This window comes from Manacus candei, unplaced genomic scaffold (genome assembly GCF_025592945.1).
Source record: "Manacus candei isolate 608988 ecotype Guabito, Panama unplaced genomic scaffold, ASM2559294v1 h1tg000148l, whole genome shotgun sequence".
Classification (NCBI taxonomy): Eukaryota; Metazoa; Chordata; class Aves; order Passeriformes; family Pipridae; genus Manacus; species Manacus candei.
Genome location: NW_026138196.1, coordinates 1,478,529 through 1,498,446, shown reverse-complemented (window position 1 = coordinate 1,498,446; position 19,918 = coordinate 1,478,529). Strand labels below are relative to the sequence as shown.

The 19,918-nt window shown below is 57.8% G+C and overlaps 2 protein-coding genes across 2 annotated transcripts; one reads left to right on the top strand and one right to left on the bottom strand.

Annotated features, from left to right (window-relative positions):
- The first annotated feature begins 6,303 nt into the window (after positions 1-6,303).
- GFUS (GDP-L-fucose synthase) lies at positions 6,304-14,149 on the top strand. Its single transcript, XM_051771980.1, has 10 exons — positions 6,304-6,735; positions 9,325-9,439; positions 9,640-9,768; positions 9,845-9,918; positions 10,119-10,252; positions 10,357-10,421; positions 11,616-11,682; positions 11,763-11,842; positions 11,948-12,047; positions 13,511-14,149. Exons 1-10 carry the CDS (start codon positions 6,389-6,391, stop codon positions 13,564-13,566), a joined length of 1,167 nt encoding a protein of 388 aa, XP_051627940.1. The 5' UTR covers positions 6,304-6,388; the 3' UTR covers positions 13,567-14,149.
- On the bottom strand, positions 14,099-19,824 carry LOC127463013 (protein brambleberry-like). Its single transcript, XM_051771981.1, has 12 exons — positions 19,801-19,824; positions 18,952-18,997; positions 18,215-18,316; positions 17,717-17,801; positions 16,796-16,903; positions 16,568-16,711; positions 16,320-16,490; positions 16,150-16,234; positions 15,220-15,301; positions 14,954-15,049; positions 14,430-14,500; positions 14,099-14,328 (listed from the first exon to the last, which is right to left on the bottom strand). The coding sequence occupies exons 3-12, from the start codon at positions 18,296-18,298 to the stop codon at positions 14,166-14,168; spliced, it is 1,089 nt and encodes a 362-aa protein (XP_051627941.1). The 5' UTR covers positions 18,299-18,316; positions 18,952-18,997; positions 19,801-19,824; the 3' UTR covers positions 14,099-14,165.
- Between the last annotated feature and the right edge of the window lie 94 nt (positions 19,825-19,918).

The window sequence follows — 19,918 nt, the reverse complement described above, 5'->3', positions numbered from 1 at the left end:
GATGTCTCTGCCTCCTTTATTTTAGCAGGGCTTTTCCAGTTTCACCTCTTACACAGCCAGGCCTCAACAGGCCATTGGGTTGCGTCGAAATAGGGCACGAGACCCCTCCTAGGAAATACATCACCAGCACCACCAGCACCAGCAGCACTGACTGGCTCCTGAGGGTCTGTCACAAAGTTACATCACTCATCACACTCAGGCTTTGACATGACAACGCTCCCTGGGACACCCCAACCCTTTGCTCCCACCACAAACACCTGCAGTCCCTCTTACACCATCTCCCCTCACAGACACGTCCCAGGACCACCCACACAAGGCCCCTTGTCCCCTCGTGCTCCAAGGACCTTGGGGAACCCATGCAGGCTGTCCAGCTCACCACCCACCCTTCCACGGGGTCCTCAGCTCACCCAGCTCTGGGCCCTTGTTGCACTGTCCCTCTGGCTGCCCGCTCCCCATTCCTCCTGCCTGGGAGTCCCTGGGCCAGGATCTCACCGTGTTGTGGGTCTTCAACTGATCCCTGGTGGAGATGCCCCGGCCACCATCCCCTGCTCACTGCAGGGCCCCACAGGGACCCATTCCGGGGGTCTCTGCTCCACCAGCCTCCCTCTCCAGGGACCCTGCATCACCTGTGCACGTGACCCCAAGCCCCCATCCCTCTGCTCTCACGTCCCACAGCAAGTCCCCTTTGTGAGGTCACTGTCACTGGGCATTCCTCAGGCACAGCCTGGAGACCTTGGAACCAGGGGCAGGGACAAGCCTGGCACCCTGCTGGGAAGATTGCAGCTCCTGACAGGCTGCACCGTCACATTCCCTTGTGCCACCTTCCTGCGTCTCTCCTTCCCAGCTTGGACACCGAAACATCGAGTTTTGGGTCGTAAAGATCTTTGGCTGCCCCAAATTGCTTCTCACCAGTGACGTTCTCTCTTTCTCCTCCTTTGATGTGCTTATTTTTTTCTCTGTAAAATGGCTCCTGGCAAACAGGTGAGCTCTGGGCTGACACAGGAGCTCAGAGTCTCCAGGGCTGATGACAGCACTAAAATATTCATCAAATGCCAATTAAAATTACATCTCTGGAGCAGCTGGAATGCACAGAGCTCCACACACAGCTGGATTCCGGTTTGGTTCAAAGAGGGAGCATTTGGTGAGGAAAAAAGCCCTTCCCTAAAACCAAAACTAAACATCACCTGCCACTTAGAAAGGAGAGAGGGTATGGGTTTGGATCTGGTTTTATTTTTTGATTTAGTGTAAACGGCACTGCAGAGAAACCTCGTTAGCCTCGTTGACCAACTTGAGCTCATCCTAAGGTCAAGCCTAACCAATAAAAAGACAAATTTCAGTACTCTGTACTGTTGCAGTCGCTCACCTTGGAGTTCATCCAGCTTGACATCAACCCTTGGACTGGAACGGGGGCAGGATTCCTCCTCCCTGCAGCCCTGCGACGTGTCTGAGCAGCCAGGCCTGGCGGGGTGTCTGCCTCACCCCAAACCTGTGCCAGAGACGCTCGTTTCGGGCACAGTCAGCTCACACGGGTTCAAGGGAGCACTGGGAGGAGGCTCAGATCCACGTGGCCCACATTCCTCTCTCCCATCCACCCCGGGAAATCCACGGCCCCTTCCCAGTTCTCTCCTCCCCATCCTTAGGTGACGCCAAGCAGGGGGATGTGCTGGAGGACACCCTCCAGGTGGCACCTCTTCCAGTGGTTCTCCCAGTGGGATTCACATCCACCCAGCGCCCGGAACAATTCCAAACCCCGTCAGGGAGCAGAGGAATGCTGGTCTCCCTTCAAGAGGCCTGGACTTGACCGAATCCAAAATGATGATGGCAAGGACATTCCCAGGCAGCAAGTTCTCCCAATTCCATGAATTGCAAGTCTAGGAATATCTGTGGCCACCACTGCCATCCCCATCCCATCCCTCCGTGTCTGCGAAACTGTCCCATGTTTTTGGATAATTCCCATTGCCAAAGGGCTGCACGCTGGTGGGAAGCAACCCCCAATCCCTACAAAAACTGGCACGGGGTCTGCTGCAGGACAGGACTTGGAAAGAGGGTCACTGGGAGTTAAAAAAGAGCCACAAAGCTGGAATTCTATGGGAGAGGGATGCTCAGAGCTGGGGGTGTCTCACCTGGGCTCCTGGAGCTGCAGCTGCGAAGCCCCATCCCAAGCCAGCTTCCACCTGGGATAGGCTGCACCCGGGAATTCCATACCCACCTGCCCCCCTTTCCTGGGAGGGATGGGGAGGGCAGAGCAGGGAGTGGGGCTGGACCCAAAACCCAACCAGTCCCAGAGAAATAGGTCACCACGGGGAAGCTTCGTTCTGGGAACGGCGGCGTCAGGCGGAGCGGCGGGACGGCATCTCTGACGGGATCCAACCGAGCCACCCGAGCTTCATCCTGCTGGAAGGTCCTGGGATGTCCTCTGGATCACACAGACGCCCTGCCCAGATGAGCTAATGGGTCTGCTCCAGGCTTTCATCCTTGAATCCCAAGACCTTGTGAGATGCTATCTGGGCTGATATTTGATGAGCAAGCGAGTCCTGCTCCATCCCGTGCGGTCACCGCGACTTCAGCCCTTTCCCTTGTGATCTTCCCTCGTGCTCCAATGTTTTTTTTTTGGTCATTAGCTCTGGAATTAGCATGTTTAAGCCTCCAAAATTACCATATTTAATGCAGCACCGTGGTTATTCGGGTGCTGTCGCAGCAGCTCTGGCTGCGCCGCCTCCCAGTAATTCCTTGGCTGGAACAGGGGTTATCCCTAAATAGCCTCCAAAGGAGGCAGCAGGAAGGTCTTATCCTCCCACCAGCACCCAGAAAACCTTCCTAAGCTTTTTTGTCCCATCCCTGGAAGTTCTCAAGGCTGGGTTGGACAGGGCTTGGAGCAAACTGGTCTAGTGGGAGGAATGAGATGATTTTGAAAGGTCCCTTCCAACCCCAAACCCTTTTATTCCATAATTTTACCCCGGAGTGAGGTGGAAATGTGGATTGTGACTCATCCCAACATCCACGTGAGGTTTTTTTCCTGCCAAACCTCGGTGTCTCGTGGAAGATGCAGGACAGACATGGAGAAGGACCTTCAGTGCTCCTTCCTGGGCTCCCCGTGGGAGATCAGCCAGGGAATCCCGTGGCATGGAAGGGGGGAAATAAAACCAGGACTGAAGTCGCTCCTGGGAGTGGGATTTTGGAGCTGGAAAAGGCCTGGGAGGGGTGGGAACTCAGCCAGCTGGGAATGAGGACTGACACTTCCTTGGGACACAGGGATAAGGTGACATCTTTTAATGTGCAGGGGGAAAAAAATTACACCCCCCCCCCCAACTTCCAGGAAAGGGGTCCCCAAGGATTCAGTTTTCCCTGCAACTTTCCTAAAGGAAAAGGGCACATTTCCAGGTCTCACCCGGGAGAGAAGGTAGGAAAAAGCTGTGATATTCTACTACTCCTCTACACTGGGGCCATCCAGGGCTTTGAGGGGGAAAAGTGGGAATTCCTGGCCGGGTCTCCCTTAATTCCACTTTCAGATTCTAATTTAGAGCAAAGGCCCTGCCTTTGCCTCAAGGAAATCCCGAAGGAAATGCCGGCTGGAAGTGGGGGTGGGGGGGGGGGGTGCCTTACAAACCCTCCCCCACCACGGGAATGCTCTGCTCCTTTTTAATCTCAGTTTAAGTGCATTACAGATGAATAAAACCTGTTCTCATCAAAATCCCCTTTGACGAGCCCCTTTGAGGGAAGGGGGGAAACTGGGCACCCCTTTTCCCTTCCCTGAGCCCCCTTTTCTGCCCCTGCACCCCCTTCCCATTCCTTCCTTGAATCCCTTTCCTTTCCCTGCACCCCCTGCCCTGAGTCCCTTTATCTGTCCCTGCATCCCCTTGTAGCCCCTTCCCATCTCCCCTTCCCTGTCCTTGCACCTTTTCCCTTCCCTGCACCCCCTTGTAGCCCCTTCCCATCTCCCCTTCCCTGTCCTTGCACCCCCTTTTCCTTCCCCTGCACCCTTTCTCTTCCCACTTCCCTGCACCCCCATTCCTTCTCCTGAATCCCCTTCCCTGCTCCTGCACCTCGCTCCCTTCCCGTTTCCCTGTTCATTGCCCACCCTTCCCTTCCCTTCCCTTCCCTTCCCTTCCCTTCCCTTCCCTTCCCTTCCCTTCCCTTCCCTTCCCTTCCCAAACCTTCCCTTCCCTTCCCAAACCTTCCCTTCCCTTCCCAAACCTTCCCTTCCCTTCCCAAACCTTCCCTTCCCTTCCCAAACCTTCCCTTCCCTTCCCAAACCTTCCCTTCCCAAACCTTCCCTTCCCAAACCTTCCCTTCCCAAACCTTCCCTTCCCAAACCTTCCCTTCCCAAACCTTCCCTTCCCAAACCTTCCCTTCCCAAACCTTCCCTTCCCAAACCTTCCCTTCCCAAACCTTCCCTTCCCAAACCTTCCCTTCCCAAACCTTCCCTTCCCAAACCTTCCCAAACCTTCCCTTCCCAAACCTTCCCTTCCCAAACCTTCCCTTATCTCCTTTTCCCCGCTTTTTTCCCCTGCACCCTTCCTTCCTTCCACCTCCTCCCCTCAGCCCTCTTCCCTTCCCTGCACCCCATTCCCTGCTCCTGCACCCGGGCAGGGACTACATTTCCCGACAAGCCACGCGTCAGCGCCCGGTGACGTCGGCGGAAGCGGCCGAGCCCCCTCCGAGCCGACCCGAACACAGCCGAGCGCACCCGAACTCACCCGAGCGCAGCCGAGCCCCGTCCGAGCCGACCCGAGTAGTCCCGAGCGCAGCCGAGCACCTCCCGAGCGGTTCCGAGCGCAGCCGAGCGGCCCCGAGCGCAGCCGAGGGTGAGACGCGCCCCCCGCCCCATTAAAGGGCCATTTGGGGGTTTAGGAGCACCCCCAAACTGGGGGGTCGGGGGGGAATAGAAGCGGGAGGGGTCTCCAAAGTGGGGGGGGGGCAGGAGGGCGGGGGGGGGGGAGGTTCGGGGTTGGGAGGGGGGGAGGCGCAGCGGGTGGAGGGGGGTGCAGGAGTGGGATTTGGGGGGCGGAGGGGATTAGGACAGGGTACAGAGCTGGGATTTGGGGTGCAGAGCGCACACCTGGGTGCAGACTTGGTTTTTGGGGTGGAAACCTGGGGTTTGGGGCGCAGGGGAGGTTTGGGGTGCACGCGTGGGTGCACAGCTGGGATTTGGGGTGCACAGCTGGGATTTGGGATACAGGGAGCACACCTGGGTGCAGGCTTGGGTTTTGGGGTGGAGACCTGGGGTTTGGGGCGTAGGGGAGGTTTGGGATGCACACGTGGGTGCAGAGCTGGGGTTTGGGGTGCAGGAGAAGCATGAGGAGCAGAACTGGGACTTGGGGCGCAGGAGGAGACCTGGGGTGCAGGGAGGGATTTGGGGTGCAGGGAGTTATTTGGGGTGCAGCCCTGGGGATGCAGGAGGTTATTTGGGGTGCAGGGAGGGATTTGTGGGGGCAGCCCTGGGGGTGCAAGGGGAGATTTGGGGTACAGGGGGTGATTTGGGGGTGCAGGAGACCATTTGTGGCAGAACCTTGGGGGTGCTGGAGGAGATTTGAGGGTGCAGGGGGTGATTCAGGGGTGCAGGGGTTGATTGGGGGCCCAGCCCTGGGGGTGATTTGGGGGTGCAGGGGGAGATTTGGGGGTGATTTGGGGGTGCAGGGGTGATCTGGGGGTGCAGGGGGAGATTTGGGGGTGATTTGAGGGGTACAGAGGGTGATTTGGGGGTGCAGGGGTTGATTTGGGGGTGATTTGAGGGTGCAGGGGGAGATTTGGGGTCCAGCCTTGGGGGTGATTTAGGGGTGCAGGGCGTGATTTGGGGTCCAGCCCTGCGGTTGATTTGGGGGCTCAGGGGGAGATTTGGGGCCCAGCCCTGGAGGTGATTTGGGGTTACAGGGGGTGATCTGGGGGAGCAGGGGGAGATTTGGGGGTGATTTTGGGAGTACAGAGGGTGATTTGGGGGTGCAGGGGTTGATTTGGGATGGGAGAGGTGATCTGAGGCACAGCCCTGGAGCTGATTTGGGGGTGCAGGGGTTGATTTGAGGGTGCAGGAGGAGATTTGGGGCCCAAGCATGGGGGTGATTTGGGGGTGCAGGGGGTGATTTGGGGCCCAGCCCTGGGGGTGATTTGGGGGTGCAGAGGGAGATTTGGGGGTGATTTTGGGGATGCAGGGGGAGATTTGGGGGTGCAGGGGTGATTTGGGGCCTAGCCCTGGGGGTGATTTGGGGGTGCAGGGGGAGATTTAGGGGTGCAAGGGGTGATTTGGGGCCCAAGCATGGGGGTGATCTGGGGGTGCAGGGGTAGATTTGGGGGTGCACGGGTTGATTTGGGGGTGATTTTGGGGGTGCAGAGGGAGATTTGGGACCCAGCCCTGAGGCTGCAGCCGCCCCTCCCGCTCGTCCCAGGTGTCCCCATGTGGCAGGTCTGGCCCTGGGCCCGGGTGCCACCCTCAGGTGCCACCACCCGGGTGCCACCTCCACTGTCCCCACCTGCCGACTGCGGGTGCCACGTCAGAGCCCGCCCCACCCCTCCCCTCCCCTCCCGCTTCCCTTCTCCCAGAAACACCCAAAAACCGCCCCAGAAAATGCCCCCCCCCGTGCCCCCCCGCAGGACCTGGGCCATGACAGAGGTGACCAAGCGCATCCTGGTGACGGGGGGCACCGGCTTGGTGGGAAAGGCCATCCAGAAGGTGGTGGAAGATGGGGAGGGGCGGCCGGACGAGCGTTGGATCTTTGTGTCCTCCCGGGACGCCAACCTGACGTGAGTCGGGATTTTCCTCGGGATCCCCCACGACCTGCTCTGCTGAACCCCAAAATATCCCGTCCCAGGATTGGGTTTTGCCTTGGAAACCCCCCCCCCTCAATCTGCCACGGACCCCTGAAATCTCTCCTCCCAGGAATGAGTTTTTCCTTGGAATGCCCACAGTCTGCTCTGCTGACCCCACAGAACCCCAAAATATCCCATCCCAGGATTGGGTTTTTCCTTGGAATCCCCACAATCTGCCACCAAACCCAAAATTTCCCCTCCCAGGATTGGATTTTTCCTCAGAAACCCCACAATCTGCTCTGTTGACCCCACCAAACACCCCTAAATTTCCCATCCCAAGATTGGGTTTTTCCTTGGATTCCCATCCCAGGATTGGGTTTTTCCTTGGAATCCCCACAATCTGCCACAGACCCCTGAAATCTCTCCTCCCAAGAATGGGTTTGTCCTTGGAATCACCACAATCTGCTCTGTTGACCCCACAGAACCCCAAAATATCCCATCTCAGGACTGGGTTTTTCCTTGGATTCCCATCCCAGGGTTGGGTTTTTCCTTGGAACCCCCCCCAGTCTGCCACAGAGCCCTGAAATCTCTTCTCCCAGGAATGAGTTTTTCCTTGGAATCCCCACAGTCTGCTCTGTTGACCCCACAGAACCCCAAAATATCCCATCCCAGGATTGGGTTTTTCCTTGGAATTCCCACAATCTGCTCTGTTGACCTCACTAAATCCCAAAATATCCCATCCCAGGACTGGGTTTTTCCTTGGATTCCCATCCCAGGGTTGGGTTTTTCATTAGAACTCCCCCAATCTGCCACAGACCCCTGAAATCTCTCTTCCCAAGAATGAGTTTTTCCTTGGAATGCCCACAGTCTGCTCTGTTGACCCCACAGAGCCCCAAAATATCCCATCCCAGGATTGGGGTTTTCCTTGGAAAAGCCCCAGTCTGCTCTGTTGACCTCACTAAATCCCAAAATATCCCATCCCAGGATTGGATTTTTCCTCAGAAACCCCACAATCTGCTCTGTTGACCCCACCAAACACCCCAAAATTTCCCATCCCAAGATTGGGTTTTTCCTTGGATTCCCATCCCAGGATTGGGTTTTTCCTTGGAACCCCCCCAATCTGCCACAGACCCCTGAAATCTCTCCTCCCAAGAATGAGTTTGTCCTTGGAATCGCCACAAGCTGCTCTGTTGGTGCCACCAAACCCCAATATTTCCCATCCCAGGATTGGGTTTTTCCTTGGAAAAGCCCCAATCTGCTCTGTTGACCTCACTAAATCCCAAAATATCTCATCCCAGGACTAGGTTTTTCCTTGAAAACACCCTAGTCTGCCACCAAACCCCAAAATTTCCCCTCCCAGGATTGGTTTTTTCCTTGGAAAAGCCACAATCTGCTCTGTTGACTTCACAGAACCCCAAAATATCCCATCCCAGGACTGGGTTTTTCCTTGGATTCCCATCCCAGGATTGGGTTTTTCCTTGGAATCCCCACAATCTGCCACAGACCCCTGAAATCTCTCCTCCCAAGAATGAGTTTGTCCTTGGAATCACCACAATCTGCTCTGTTGACCCCATAGAACCCCAAAATATCCCATCTCAGGATTGGGATTTGCCTTGGAAACCCCACCAGTCACCTCTGTTGACCCCACCAAACCCCAAAATTTCCCCTCCCAGGATTGGGTTTTCCTCAGATTCCCCTCCCAGGCTTGGGTTTTCCCTCGGATTCCCCTCCCAGGCTTGGGTTTTCCCTCAGATTCCCCGCCCAGGCTTGGGTTTTCCCTCAGATTCCCCTCCCAGGCTTGGGTTTTCCCTCGGATTCCCCTCCCAGGCTTGGGTTTTCCCTCGGATTCCCCTCCCAGGCTTGGGTTTTCCCTCGGATTCCCCTCCCAGGCTTGGGTTTTCCCTCGGATTCCCCTCCCAGGCTTGGGTTTTCCCTCGGATTCCCCTCCCAGGCTTGGGTTTTCCCTCGGATTCCCCTCCCAGGCTTGGGTTTTCCCTCGGATTCCCCTCCCAGGCTTGGGTTTTCCCTCGGATTCCCCTCCCAGGCTTGGGTTTTCCCTCGGATTCCCCTCCCAGGCTTGGGTTTTCCCTCGGATTCCCCTCCCAGGCTTGGGTTTTCCCTCGGATTCCCCTCCCAGGCTTGGGTTTTCCCTCGGATTCCCCTCCCAGGCTTGGGTTTTCCCTCGGATTCCCCTCCCAGGCTTGGGTTTTCCCTCGGATTCCCCTCCCAGGCTTGGGTTTTCCCTCGGATTCCCCTCCCAGGCTTGGGTTTTCCCTCGGATTCCCCTCCCAGGCTTGGGTTTTCCCTCGGATTCCCCTCCCAGGCTTGGGTTTTCCCTCGGATTCCCCTCCCAGGCTTGGGTTTTCCCTCGGATTCCCCTCCCAGGCTTGGGTTTTCCCTCGGATTCCCCTCCCAGGCTTGGGTTTTCCCTCGGATTCCCCTCCCAGGCTTGGGTTTTCCCTCGGATTCCCCTCCCAGGCTTGGGTTTTCCCTCGGATTCCCATCCCAGGATTGGGTTTTCCCTCGGAAACGCCCCGACCTGCTCCGTTGACGCCCCCAGAGCTCCCAAATTTCCCCTTCCAGGAGCAGCTCCGAGACCAAGGCCCTGTTTGAGAGGCACCGGCCCACCCACGTCATCCACTTGGCCGCCATGGTCGGGGGCCTCTTCAAGAACATCCGCTCCAACCTGGATTTCTGGGTGAGCCCCTGGAAAACCGGCACCGTCAGGATCCCCGGGACGGGGGATATGGGGACACAGGGATAGGGGGGCTCGTTCTGCTTCCAGAGCCAAGAGCTCCGGTGGCTCTGGGAGTTGTTAACAAGCCGGCGCTTGCCCAGCGACGAAGGGATTTGGGGAATCTCCATCCCAGAATCCCGATAAATCTCTCCTTTCCCCAGAGGACAAACATCCACATCAACGACAACGTCCTGCACTCGGCCCACGAGATGGGGGTGGAGAAGGTGGTCTCCTGCCTCTCCACCTGCATCTTCCCAGACAAGACCACGTATCCCATCGACGAGACCATGGTGAGCGCTCCCGTCCCCGCACGACATTCCAGGGAACGTCCCTTCCCCGCTTAACGCTCCGCTCCCGTATTCCCAGATCCACAACGGGCCCCCTCACAGCTCCAACTTCGGCTACTCCTATGCCAAGAGGATGATTGACATCCAGAACAGGTGAGGGAGGGACACGCGGGAGCCCCTTCCCAGGGTGGAAGCACCCCTTGGTTATCGAGGCAACGGGAATCCTGTGGGATTCCCGGGATTTAAACGGCGCCGGGGTGGAAGCTGGGGAGAGATACCTGGGATCGGTGCTGCTGGCTGGGGTCTCGTGGGGCCGTTCCAGTAGCTGATATCCCGCCCCTGCTGCCATCCAGGGGTTATTCCGAGCAGCACGGCCGGCGCTTCACCGCCGTCATTCCCACCAACGTCTTCGGGCCGCACGACAACTTCAACATCGAGGACGGCCACGTCCTGCCGGGGCTCATCCACAAGGTCCACCTGGCCAAACGTGAGGGTGGCAGCGCTCCTGGGGGGGTTTTTTTTTTGGGAAGGGTTTTCCAACTCTCCACCTGCTCCGCGAGGTGGTGACGGCTGCACTCCTTCCTCCCACAGAGTCTGGCTCCGCTCTGACCGTGTGGGGAACGGGAAAGCCCAGGAGGCAGTTCATCTACTCCCTGGTGGGTGGGGCCTTGGGAAGCAGGGAATGGGGCTGGAAAGGCTGGAATGGGATCCAGAGAGGTCTGAGCCTGCCTGGCTTGTCCTGGGCCATCCTCAGGGTTGGGTTCCCTTGGGATAGGAGGGCAAAGCCAGGAGACAGTTCATCATCTACTCCCTGGGGTGTGTGACTTTGGGAAGCAGGGAATGGGGGTGGAAAGGCTGGAATGGGACCCAGAGGGGTCTGAGCCTGCCTGGGCCATCCTTGGGGTTGGGCTTGCTTGGAATGGGAAGGCAAACCCAAAAGTGCGTCTACCCCTGGGGTGTGGGGCCTTGGGAAGCAGGGAATGGGGCTGGAATGGGATCCAGAGGGGTCTGAGTCCTCCTGGTTTGTCCTGGGCCATCCTCGGGATTGGTTTCCCTTGGGATGGGAGGGCAAAGGCAGGAGACAGTTCATCTACTATTCCCTAGTTTGGGAAGTAGGGAATGGGGCTGGAAGGACAAAGCCAGGAGACAATTCCTCATCTACTCCCTGGTGGGTGGGGCCTTGGGAAGCAGGGAATGGGGCTGGAAAGGCTGGAATGGGATCCAGAGGGGTCTGAGCCCACCTGGCTTGTCCTGGGCTATCCTCAGGGTTGGGTTCCCTTGGGATGGGAGGGCAAAGCCAGGAGACAGTTCCTCACCTACTCCCTGGTGGGTGGGGCCTTGGAAAGCAGGGAATGGGATCCAGAGGGGTCTTGAGTCCTCCTGGTTTGTCCTGGGCCATCCTCGGGATTGGTTTCCCTTGGGATGGGAGGGCAAAGGCAGGAGACAGTTCATCTACTATTCCCTAGTTTGGGAAGCAGGGAATGGGGCTGGAAGGACAAAGCCAGGAGACAGTTCCTCATCTACTCCCTGGGGTGTGGGGCCTTGGGAAGCAGGGAATGGGGCTGGAAAGACTGGTGGTGGGACCCCAGAGGGGTCTGAGTCCTCCTGGTTTGTCCTGGGCCATCCTCGGGGTTGGTTTCCCTTGGGATGGGAGGGCAAAGCCAGGAGACAGTTCATCATCTACTCCCTGGTGGGTGGGGCTTTGGGAAGCAAGGAATGGGGCTGGAAAGGCTGGAATGGGATCCAGAGGGGTCTGAGCCCACCTGGTTTGTCCTGGGTTGGGTTCCTTGGGAATGGGAACGCTGGGAACAGCAGTGACCCCCCCAAGGGTTGTCTGCTCTTCCCCCCAGGACCTGGCCCGGCTCTTCCTTTGGGTCCTGCGGGAATACGACGAGGTGGAGCCCATCATTTTGTCAGGTGAACCTTCCCCCCCCAGACCTCCTCCTGTCCATCCCCTCTCCACGAGGGAACAGCCACCATCCTGTCCTTCCCCGCAGTGGGAGAAGAAGACGAGGTGTCCATCCGGGAGGCGGCGGAGGCCGTGGCAGAGGCCATGGATTTCCGGGGAGAGCTCCTCGTATCCTTCACCCGAGAGGGCTCCGGGGGGGAATCCCACGCTCCACCAGGACATGGTGGGGGCAAAGCAACGCCCGTTTTCCCTCCTTAATCCCTGCCATCCCAGTTTGACCCCAGCAAGGCCGACGGGCAGTTCAAGAAGACGGCCAGCAACGCCAAACTCCGGCGGTACCTGCCCGGCTTCCAGTTCACTCCCTTCAGGAAAGGTGAGGTGGGGACATGGAGGTCCTGCCTCTGCCAGCCTTGGGGGCATCAGGGTGGTCCATCCTTCGGGATGAGGGTGGTGGAACACTGGCACGGGGTGTCCAGGGATGTTGGTGGTTTCTCCGTCCCTGGGAAGTGTCCAAGGTCAGGTTGGATGGGGCTTGGAGCAAGCTGGGATAGTGGGAGGTGTCTCCTTGCACAGTGGTTGGATGAGATGACCTGAAAGAGTCCCTTCCAATCCAGCCCATTCCATGATTCTGTGAAGAAAATCCGTTCCCAAATCCCCAAACCCATCCCACGATTCTGACCAAAATCTGTCCCCAAATCCTCAAACCCATCCCATGATTCCCTGATCAAAATCCATTCCCAAATCCCCAAACCCATCCCATGATTCCCTGGCCAAAATCCGCTCCCAAATCCCCAAACCCATCCCATGATTCCCTGACCAAAATCCACTCCCAAATCACCAATCCCATCCCATGATTTTATGACCAAAATCTATTCCCAGTCCCATCCCATGATTCTATGACCAAAATCTGCTCCCAAATCCCCAAACTCATCCCATGATTCTGTGACCAAATTCTGCTCCCAAAATCCCTGACTTATCCCATGATTCTGTGGCCAAAATCCATTCCCAAATCCTCAAACCCATTCCATGATTTTACGACCAAAAATCCATCCCAAACCCCCAAACCCATCCCACGATTCCATGACCAAAATCCAGTCCCAAACCCATCCCATGATTCCATGACCAAAATCCAGTCCCATTCCCCAAACCCATCCCACCATTCTGTGAGGAAAGTCCAGTCCCATTCCCAATCCCATCCTATGATTCCCTGACCAAAATCCATTCCCAAATCCATCCCTGATCCCATGACCAAAATCCATTCTAAATCTCACTTTATGATTCTGTGACCAAAATCCAGTCCCAAAACCCCAAACCCATCCCATGATTTTATGACCAAAATCCAGTCCCAAACCCCCAAACCCATCCCATGATTTTACACTAAAATTCATCCCCAATCCCATCTCACGATTCTATGACCAAAATCCAGTCCTGTTCCCCAAACCCATCCCATGATTCCATGACCAAAATCCAGTCCCATTCCCCAAACCCATCCCATGATTCCATGACCAAAATCCAGTCCCAAATCCCCAAACTCATCCCATGATTCCATGACCAAAATCCATTCCCAAATCCCCAAACCCGTCCGATGATTCTGTGACCAAAATCTGCTCCCAAATCCCCAAACCCATCCCATGATTCTGGGACCAAAATCCATTCTCAAATCCCCAATCCCATTCCATGACTATGACCAAAATCCATCCCCAAACCCATCCCATGATTTTATGACCAAAATCCATCTCAAATCCCATCCCACGATTCTATGACCAAAATCCCTTCCCAAACCCATCCCATTTTATGACCCAAATCCATTCCCAATCCCACCTTCTCCCTCCGCAGCTGTGAAGGAAACCTGTGCCTGGTTCGACGCCAACTACGCCGACGCCAGGAAGTGACGGCACCGGGATCACCGGGATCATCCTCTTCCAACTCAGGGTTGTCCTTTGCTGGGGCAGAGGACGGGGCTGGGGGGGGTGACAGGGACAATTCCAAAGGGAAAAAAACAGGAGCCCAGGGAGCAGCTCCCACATTCCTGCCCCGTGCCGGGAGCGGCGCGGGACGCCCAGGGCAGGGAGGGGCGGGAAGGTCGGAGTATCCCAAAGGGATCCCAAATTAGGTGGTAGGAAGGAGCCACCGTGGTGGTGTCCAAGAGGATGGTGAGCTGTTAATGAGCTGCGCTAATTACCTGGAATTAGGCCTAATAATGGGAAGGGGATCGGGATTCCACGGCACAGGGACGGCAGCCGAGGGATTTGCTGCTGGCTCTTGGCACATGGGGATGATCCCACGGGATAAGGGGGGACCAGAGTGGGAAAGACTCCAGCTGGAAATGTGGCGTTTATTAAAATATATGCAAATGACCAAATATATGCAAATAACCTAAAACTGGCGGGATGAGGAGCCTCTGCCCCGAACCAACAGCCAACGGCATCCACAAGTCTCCGCCAGGATCTGGGAGAGCCAAAAAAAAAAAAGAAAGGGGGTTTAAAAGCCCTCAGGGAGGGGGTGGAGGGTCAAAAGCAGGGGATGAATCCGTGGCCAAGCTGCTGCCGGAGGCATGGATGTGGCACAAGTCCTTCCCGGGAACGGCTTTCTTCCGGCATCGCTGCCCGGCCCTGGTGAGCGCCCGGCACGGGCAGCGTGGGGACAGCAGGGACCTGCAGGGGACACGCCCGTCAGCCCCCCCCAGGAGGCCACAGCCCACGCTGGGGTGACACCAGGCCCTGGGGGAGGGACGGCCCGGGTGGTCAGAGCTCACGTGGTGGCCCTTGGGATGCAGGGATTGGGCTCCCGGCGCTTCCCGGTGTCCGTGACCGGCTCCAGCATCGCCTGGTGGGGAAGAAAGGGTTTAGGAGGCCCTTCCAACCCATCCTGTGATTCTGTGGCCAAAATCCATTCCCAAATCCCCAAACCCATCCCCTGATTCCATGACCGAAATCCACTCCCAAATCCTCAAACCCATCTTATGATTTTATGACCAAAATCCATTCCCAAATCCCCAATCCCATCCCCTGATTCCCTGACCAAAATCCATTCCCAAATCCCCAAACTCATCCCCTGATTCTGTGGCCAAAATCCATTCCCAAATCCCCAAACCCATCCTATGATTTTATGACCAAAATCCATTCCCAAATCCCCAGTCCCATCCCATGATTCCCTGACCAAAATCCATTCCCAAATCCCCAAACCCATCCCATGATTCCGTAACCAAAACCCATTCCCGAAGAGCAGGTTTTTGAGGGACAACCCCAATTTGGGGTCATCCCCTCCAGCACCACTTACCCCACGCGAGCTCCGCATCGTCCTCCGGCCACCAGGAACAGGTGACACCCATCCTACGGAGCCGGGAATGTCCTGGGGCTGCTCCGGGTACAAGGGCTCTGGAAGAACATGGAGACACCTCCCAGTGCTCCAGGCGGAGGTTGGGGACACTTGGAATGGTGCCACGTGCCCTGGCAGAGCTTGGGGACGCTCTGGGATGACACTGGATGGGGACACTGGATGGGGGGGACACGCCAGGGCTTTGGATCCGTGTCCTGGATCCCCACAGCTCCCACAGCGTGGTCACCTTGCACGCAGCTCATCTCCATCCTGTCCATCTCCTCCTGGAGCAGCTCCAGGTCGCATTCCCTGTGTGGGAAGAAGGAAAATTGGCTCCTATGTCACCACCACGATGGCCCACGAGCAGCTCTCCAGCCTCTCCACCCCCTTCTCCGAGCAGGAACAGGGCAGGGAGCTGGGATGAGGTGCCCCAAATCCGTAGGGAAGCCACCAAGATGTCCATCAAGGTGGACGATCGAGGTGTGTCTTGTCCCTTCCTGGGAACCTCTGCCAGGAGGCTCCAGGATGGGGCATCCAGGATGGGGCACCCAGGATGGGGCACCCAGGATGGGACACCCAGGATGGGACACCCAGGCACAAATAGGTGCCCAAAATCCATAGGAAAGCCATCAAGCTGTGTCCTGTCCCTTCCCAGGAACCTCTGCCAGGTGGCTCCAGGATGGGACACCCAAGCAGAAACAAGGCAGGGAGCTGGGATGAGGTGCCCAAAATCCATGGGAAAGCCATCAAGGTGTGTCCTGTCCCTTCCTGGGAACCTCTGCCAGATGGTTCCAGGATGGGACATCTGGGAGGAGACATCCAAGCAGAAAGAGGGCAGGGAGCTGGGATGAGGTGCCCAAAATCCATAGGAAAGCCATTAAGATGTTTGTCCCGTCCCTTCCCAAAAACCTCTGCCAGATGTCTCCAGGATGGGACACCAAGGATGGGATTTCTGAGCAGAAATTGGGCAGGGAGCTCGGGTGAGGGGCCCAAAATCCATGGGAAAGCCATCAAGGTGTGTCCTGTCCCTTCCCGGGAACCTCTGCCAGGTGGCTCCAGGATGGGACTTCCAGGATGGGACACCCAGGGTGGAATGCCCAGGACAGGTCCCACCAGCTCCCAAGGGTGCCACGCCCACCCCCTCAACCCTCTCCTACCTCTCTGGGGTGGAGGTGAGCCGGTGAGGGATTTTTTCCCGGGAAACCCCTGGCTGGATCCCTCTGGATGCCACCAGCTGCTGTCCTGCAGGACAACAGGAGGGTGGGAGAGGGCAGAGCACCTCCAGGGTGGTCTGTCCCCATCCAGGCGTCCCCACATCCGTCCCCACCTGCCACAGCAAGGGCCAGGAGAGCGGAGAGCTCCAGGATTCCGAGGGCACTGGAGGCCAGGAAGAGGAGGAGGAGGATCACCCAGAGCAGCGCCAGCACCAGGAGAAGAACCAGCAGCGCCGAGTAGGAGCCGGGTGGGATGAAGGTGGAGGCGGCACTTGGGCTCTGACCTGTGGGATGGGATGGAAAAACCTGGAATTGGCACCCACTGGCTCCCATCTGCGCTCCAGCCCCTATTCCCGCTCACCATCCGGGTTGGGAATGGCCGTGAGGCGCTCCAGGTGGTTTTCCAGCCGGCTCGGTGCGTCCTCCAAGACCTCCAACATCAGCTCCAGGCTCTGGTTGAGCCTCTGCAGGTTCTCCATCACCTCCCGAAGGACCAGGGCACTTTCTGCAGGTGGGAAAGATGGATGTGGTGGTGGGATGAGCTTGGGAAAGTGAAAAAAGCTGGGAATGGGGTTTGCTGGGGTCCCACCTCGTCGGGGATAAACATCCCAAGGTCTTTCCTGCTCCTGAGGGAGGTGGGATGGGAAAACCCGGTGTCCTTCCCCGAGGTCTGCAGCCCCCTGGCTGCTCCCATTCCCTGTGGAGGAGGGATAAGAGGTTGGATCAATCCCAAGGTGGGACAGGGGGATTCTCAGCATCCTTGGATCAATCCCAAACCCAGGGGGATTCTCAGCATCCTTGAACCAATCCCAAGGCAGGGGATGTCTCAGCATCCTTGAACCAATCCCAAAGTGGGATATGGGGATGTCTCAGCAGCCTTGGATCAATCCCAAGGTGGGATATGGGGATGTCTCAGAATTCCTTGGATGAATCCCAAGGTGGGACAGGGGGATTCTCAACATCTCTGGATCAATCCCAAGGTGGGACAGGGGGATTCTCAACATCCTTGGATCAATCCCAAGGTGGGATATGGAGATGTCTCAGCATCCTTGGATCAATCCCAAGGTGGGATATGGGGAATTCTCAGCATCCTTGGATCAATCCCAAGGTGGGACAGGGGGATTCTCAACATCCTTGGATCAGTCCCAAAGTGGGACAGGGGAATGTCTCAGCAGCCTTGGATCAATCCCAAACTCAGAGGGATTTTCAGCATCCCTGGATCAATCCCAAGGTGGGATATGGGAATGTCTCAGCACCCCTGGATCAATCCCAAACTCAGGGGGATTTTCAGCATCCTTGGATCAATCCCAAACTCAGGGGGATTTTCAGCATCCTTGGATCAATCCCAAGGTGGGATATGGGGATGCCTCAGAATTCCTTGGATGAATCCCAAGGCAGGGGATGTCTCAGCATCCCTGGATCAACCCCAAGGTGGGACAGGGGGATTCTCAACATCTCTGCATCAATCCCAAGGTGGGGGATGTCTCAGCATTCCCGTGCCAGCTCGTACCCATCTGGTGGGCGACGTCCTCCAGGAGCTGGACCACGGGGGTCTCATCCAGCGCCAGCCTCATCCAGGTCTCCCCCAGCTCCTCCTGTGGGGAATATTCAGGAAGTTGGTGAAGGGGGGATGACCCCAAGCCCCCCCCACCCCTCAGGGAGGTGCCCATGGACACCCCAAAATGAGCCCTCAGCCCCCCGGGGTGCTCCCAGTGCAGGGTGGGGGCCCAGAGAGGGGGGAATTTGGGGTGAAAAACACGAAAAAGAGTGTGAGAACCGCCCCAGAACTTGACCTTTACACCCCCAAAAACTCCCCCACACCGAGCAAGGCGAGGCCTGGGGTGGGGGGGTCCCGGGGACCCCCATTTCCCAGCCGGGGGGGGGTCCCACCCTGGATGGTGACAGGAGTCCAGGGGTGACACCTCCCGGGCTGGGGCTTCATCCTGGCACTGGTTGTCACCCGTGGTGTCTTGAGGGGGTCCCCAGTTCCCTAGTGGAGGGTCCCCACCTCCTCTGAGGGGGCAGCGAGGCCCAGCCCCCCCAAAATCCCGGCGCAGAGGAGCAGCAGAGCCCGGGAGCTCCAGGGCAGCATCGTGGGAATGGGGGGGTCCTGTGGGGAGAAGAAGGTTGGGAGAAGCCCTTCAGATCCAGGGACAAATTTTGGGACCCCCCCACCCCAAATTTGGGGGACCAATCCCACTGAGGGGACCCCCCCATAGTCACAGGGGTGCCCATAGGGGTTCCAATGGGAAGAAGAGGGTGGGAAACCCCCCCAAGCCTACGGACGAACTATGGGAACCCCGTCCTAAATTTGGAGGACCCCCCCATAGTCCCAGGGGTGCTCAAGGGGGTCCTACAGGGAGAAGAGGGTGGGAAACACCCCCCTAAATCAATGGACCCACCCCACTAAGGGGACAGCCCCATAGTCCCAGGGGTGCCCATAGGAGGTCCTATAAGGAGAAGAGGGTGGGAAACACCCCCCAAGCCCACAGACAAACTGTGGGACCCCCATCCCAAATTTGGAGGACCCCCCCTAGTCCCAGGGGTGCCCAAGGGGGTCCAATGGGAAGAAGAGGGTAGGAAACACCACCCCAAATCGATGGACCCACCCCACTGAGGGGACCCCCCCATAGTCCCAGGGGTGCCCGTAGGAGGTCCTATAGGGAGAAGAGGATGGGAAACACCCCCCCACCAAAATCGATGGACAATTTGGGGACCTCCCCACCCCATATTTGGGGGACTCACCCCACTGAGGGGACCCCCTATAGTCCCAGGGGTGCCGATGGGGGTCCTATGGGGAGAAGGGGGTGGGAAACACCTTGGAATGGGGAGGACATCCATGGACAAATTTGGGGACTTCCCCACCCCAAATTTGAGGGACCCATCCAACCTGAGGGGACCCCCCATAAACCCAGGGGTGCCGGCAGGGTCCCGTGGAGAGAAGAGGGTGGGAAACCCCCCACGCCCACGGACGAACTGTGGGACCCCCGTCCCAAATTTGGGGGTCCCCCCATAGACCCAGGGGTGCCCATAGGGGGTCCTATAGAGAGAAGAGGGTGGGAAACACCCCCCAAGCCCACGGACAAACTGTGGGACCCCTGTCCCAAATTTGGGGGACCCCCCATAGTCCCAGGGGTGCCTATGGGGGTCCCGTGGGGAGAAGAGGGTGAGACACACCCACCCCAATTTGGAGGACCCCCCCATAGTCCCAGGGGTGCCCATAAGGGGTCCTATAGGGAGAAGAGGGTGGGAAACACCCCCCAAGCCCACGGACAAACTGTGGGACCCTCCCCAAATGTGGGGTATCCCCCATAGTCCCAGGGGTGCTCATGGGGGTCCAATGGGAAGAAGAGGGTGGAAAACATCGTCCCAAATCGATGGACCCCCCCCACTAAGGGGACAGACAGCCCCATAGTCCCAGAGGTGCCCGTAGGGGGTCCCATAGAGAGAAGAGGGTGGGAAACACCCCCCAAACCCACGGACAAACTGTGGGGACCCCGTCCCAAATCTGGGGGACCTTCCCATAGTCCCAGGGGTGCCCATAGGAGGTCCTTTAGGGAGAAGAGGGTGGGAAACACCCCCCAGCCCACGGACAAATTGTGAGACCCCCGTCCCAAATTTGGGGGACCGCCGATAGTCCAGGGGTGCCTATGGGGGTCCCGTGGGGAGAAGAGGGCGGGAAACCCCCCCGCGCGCCCACAGACAAATTTGG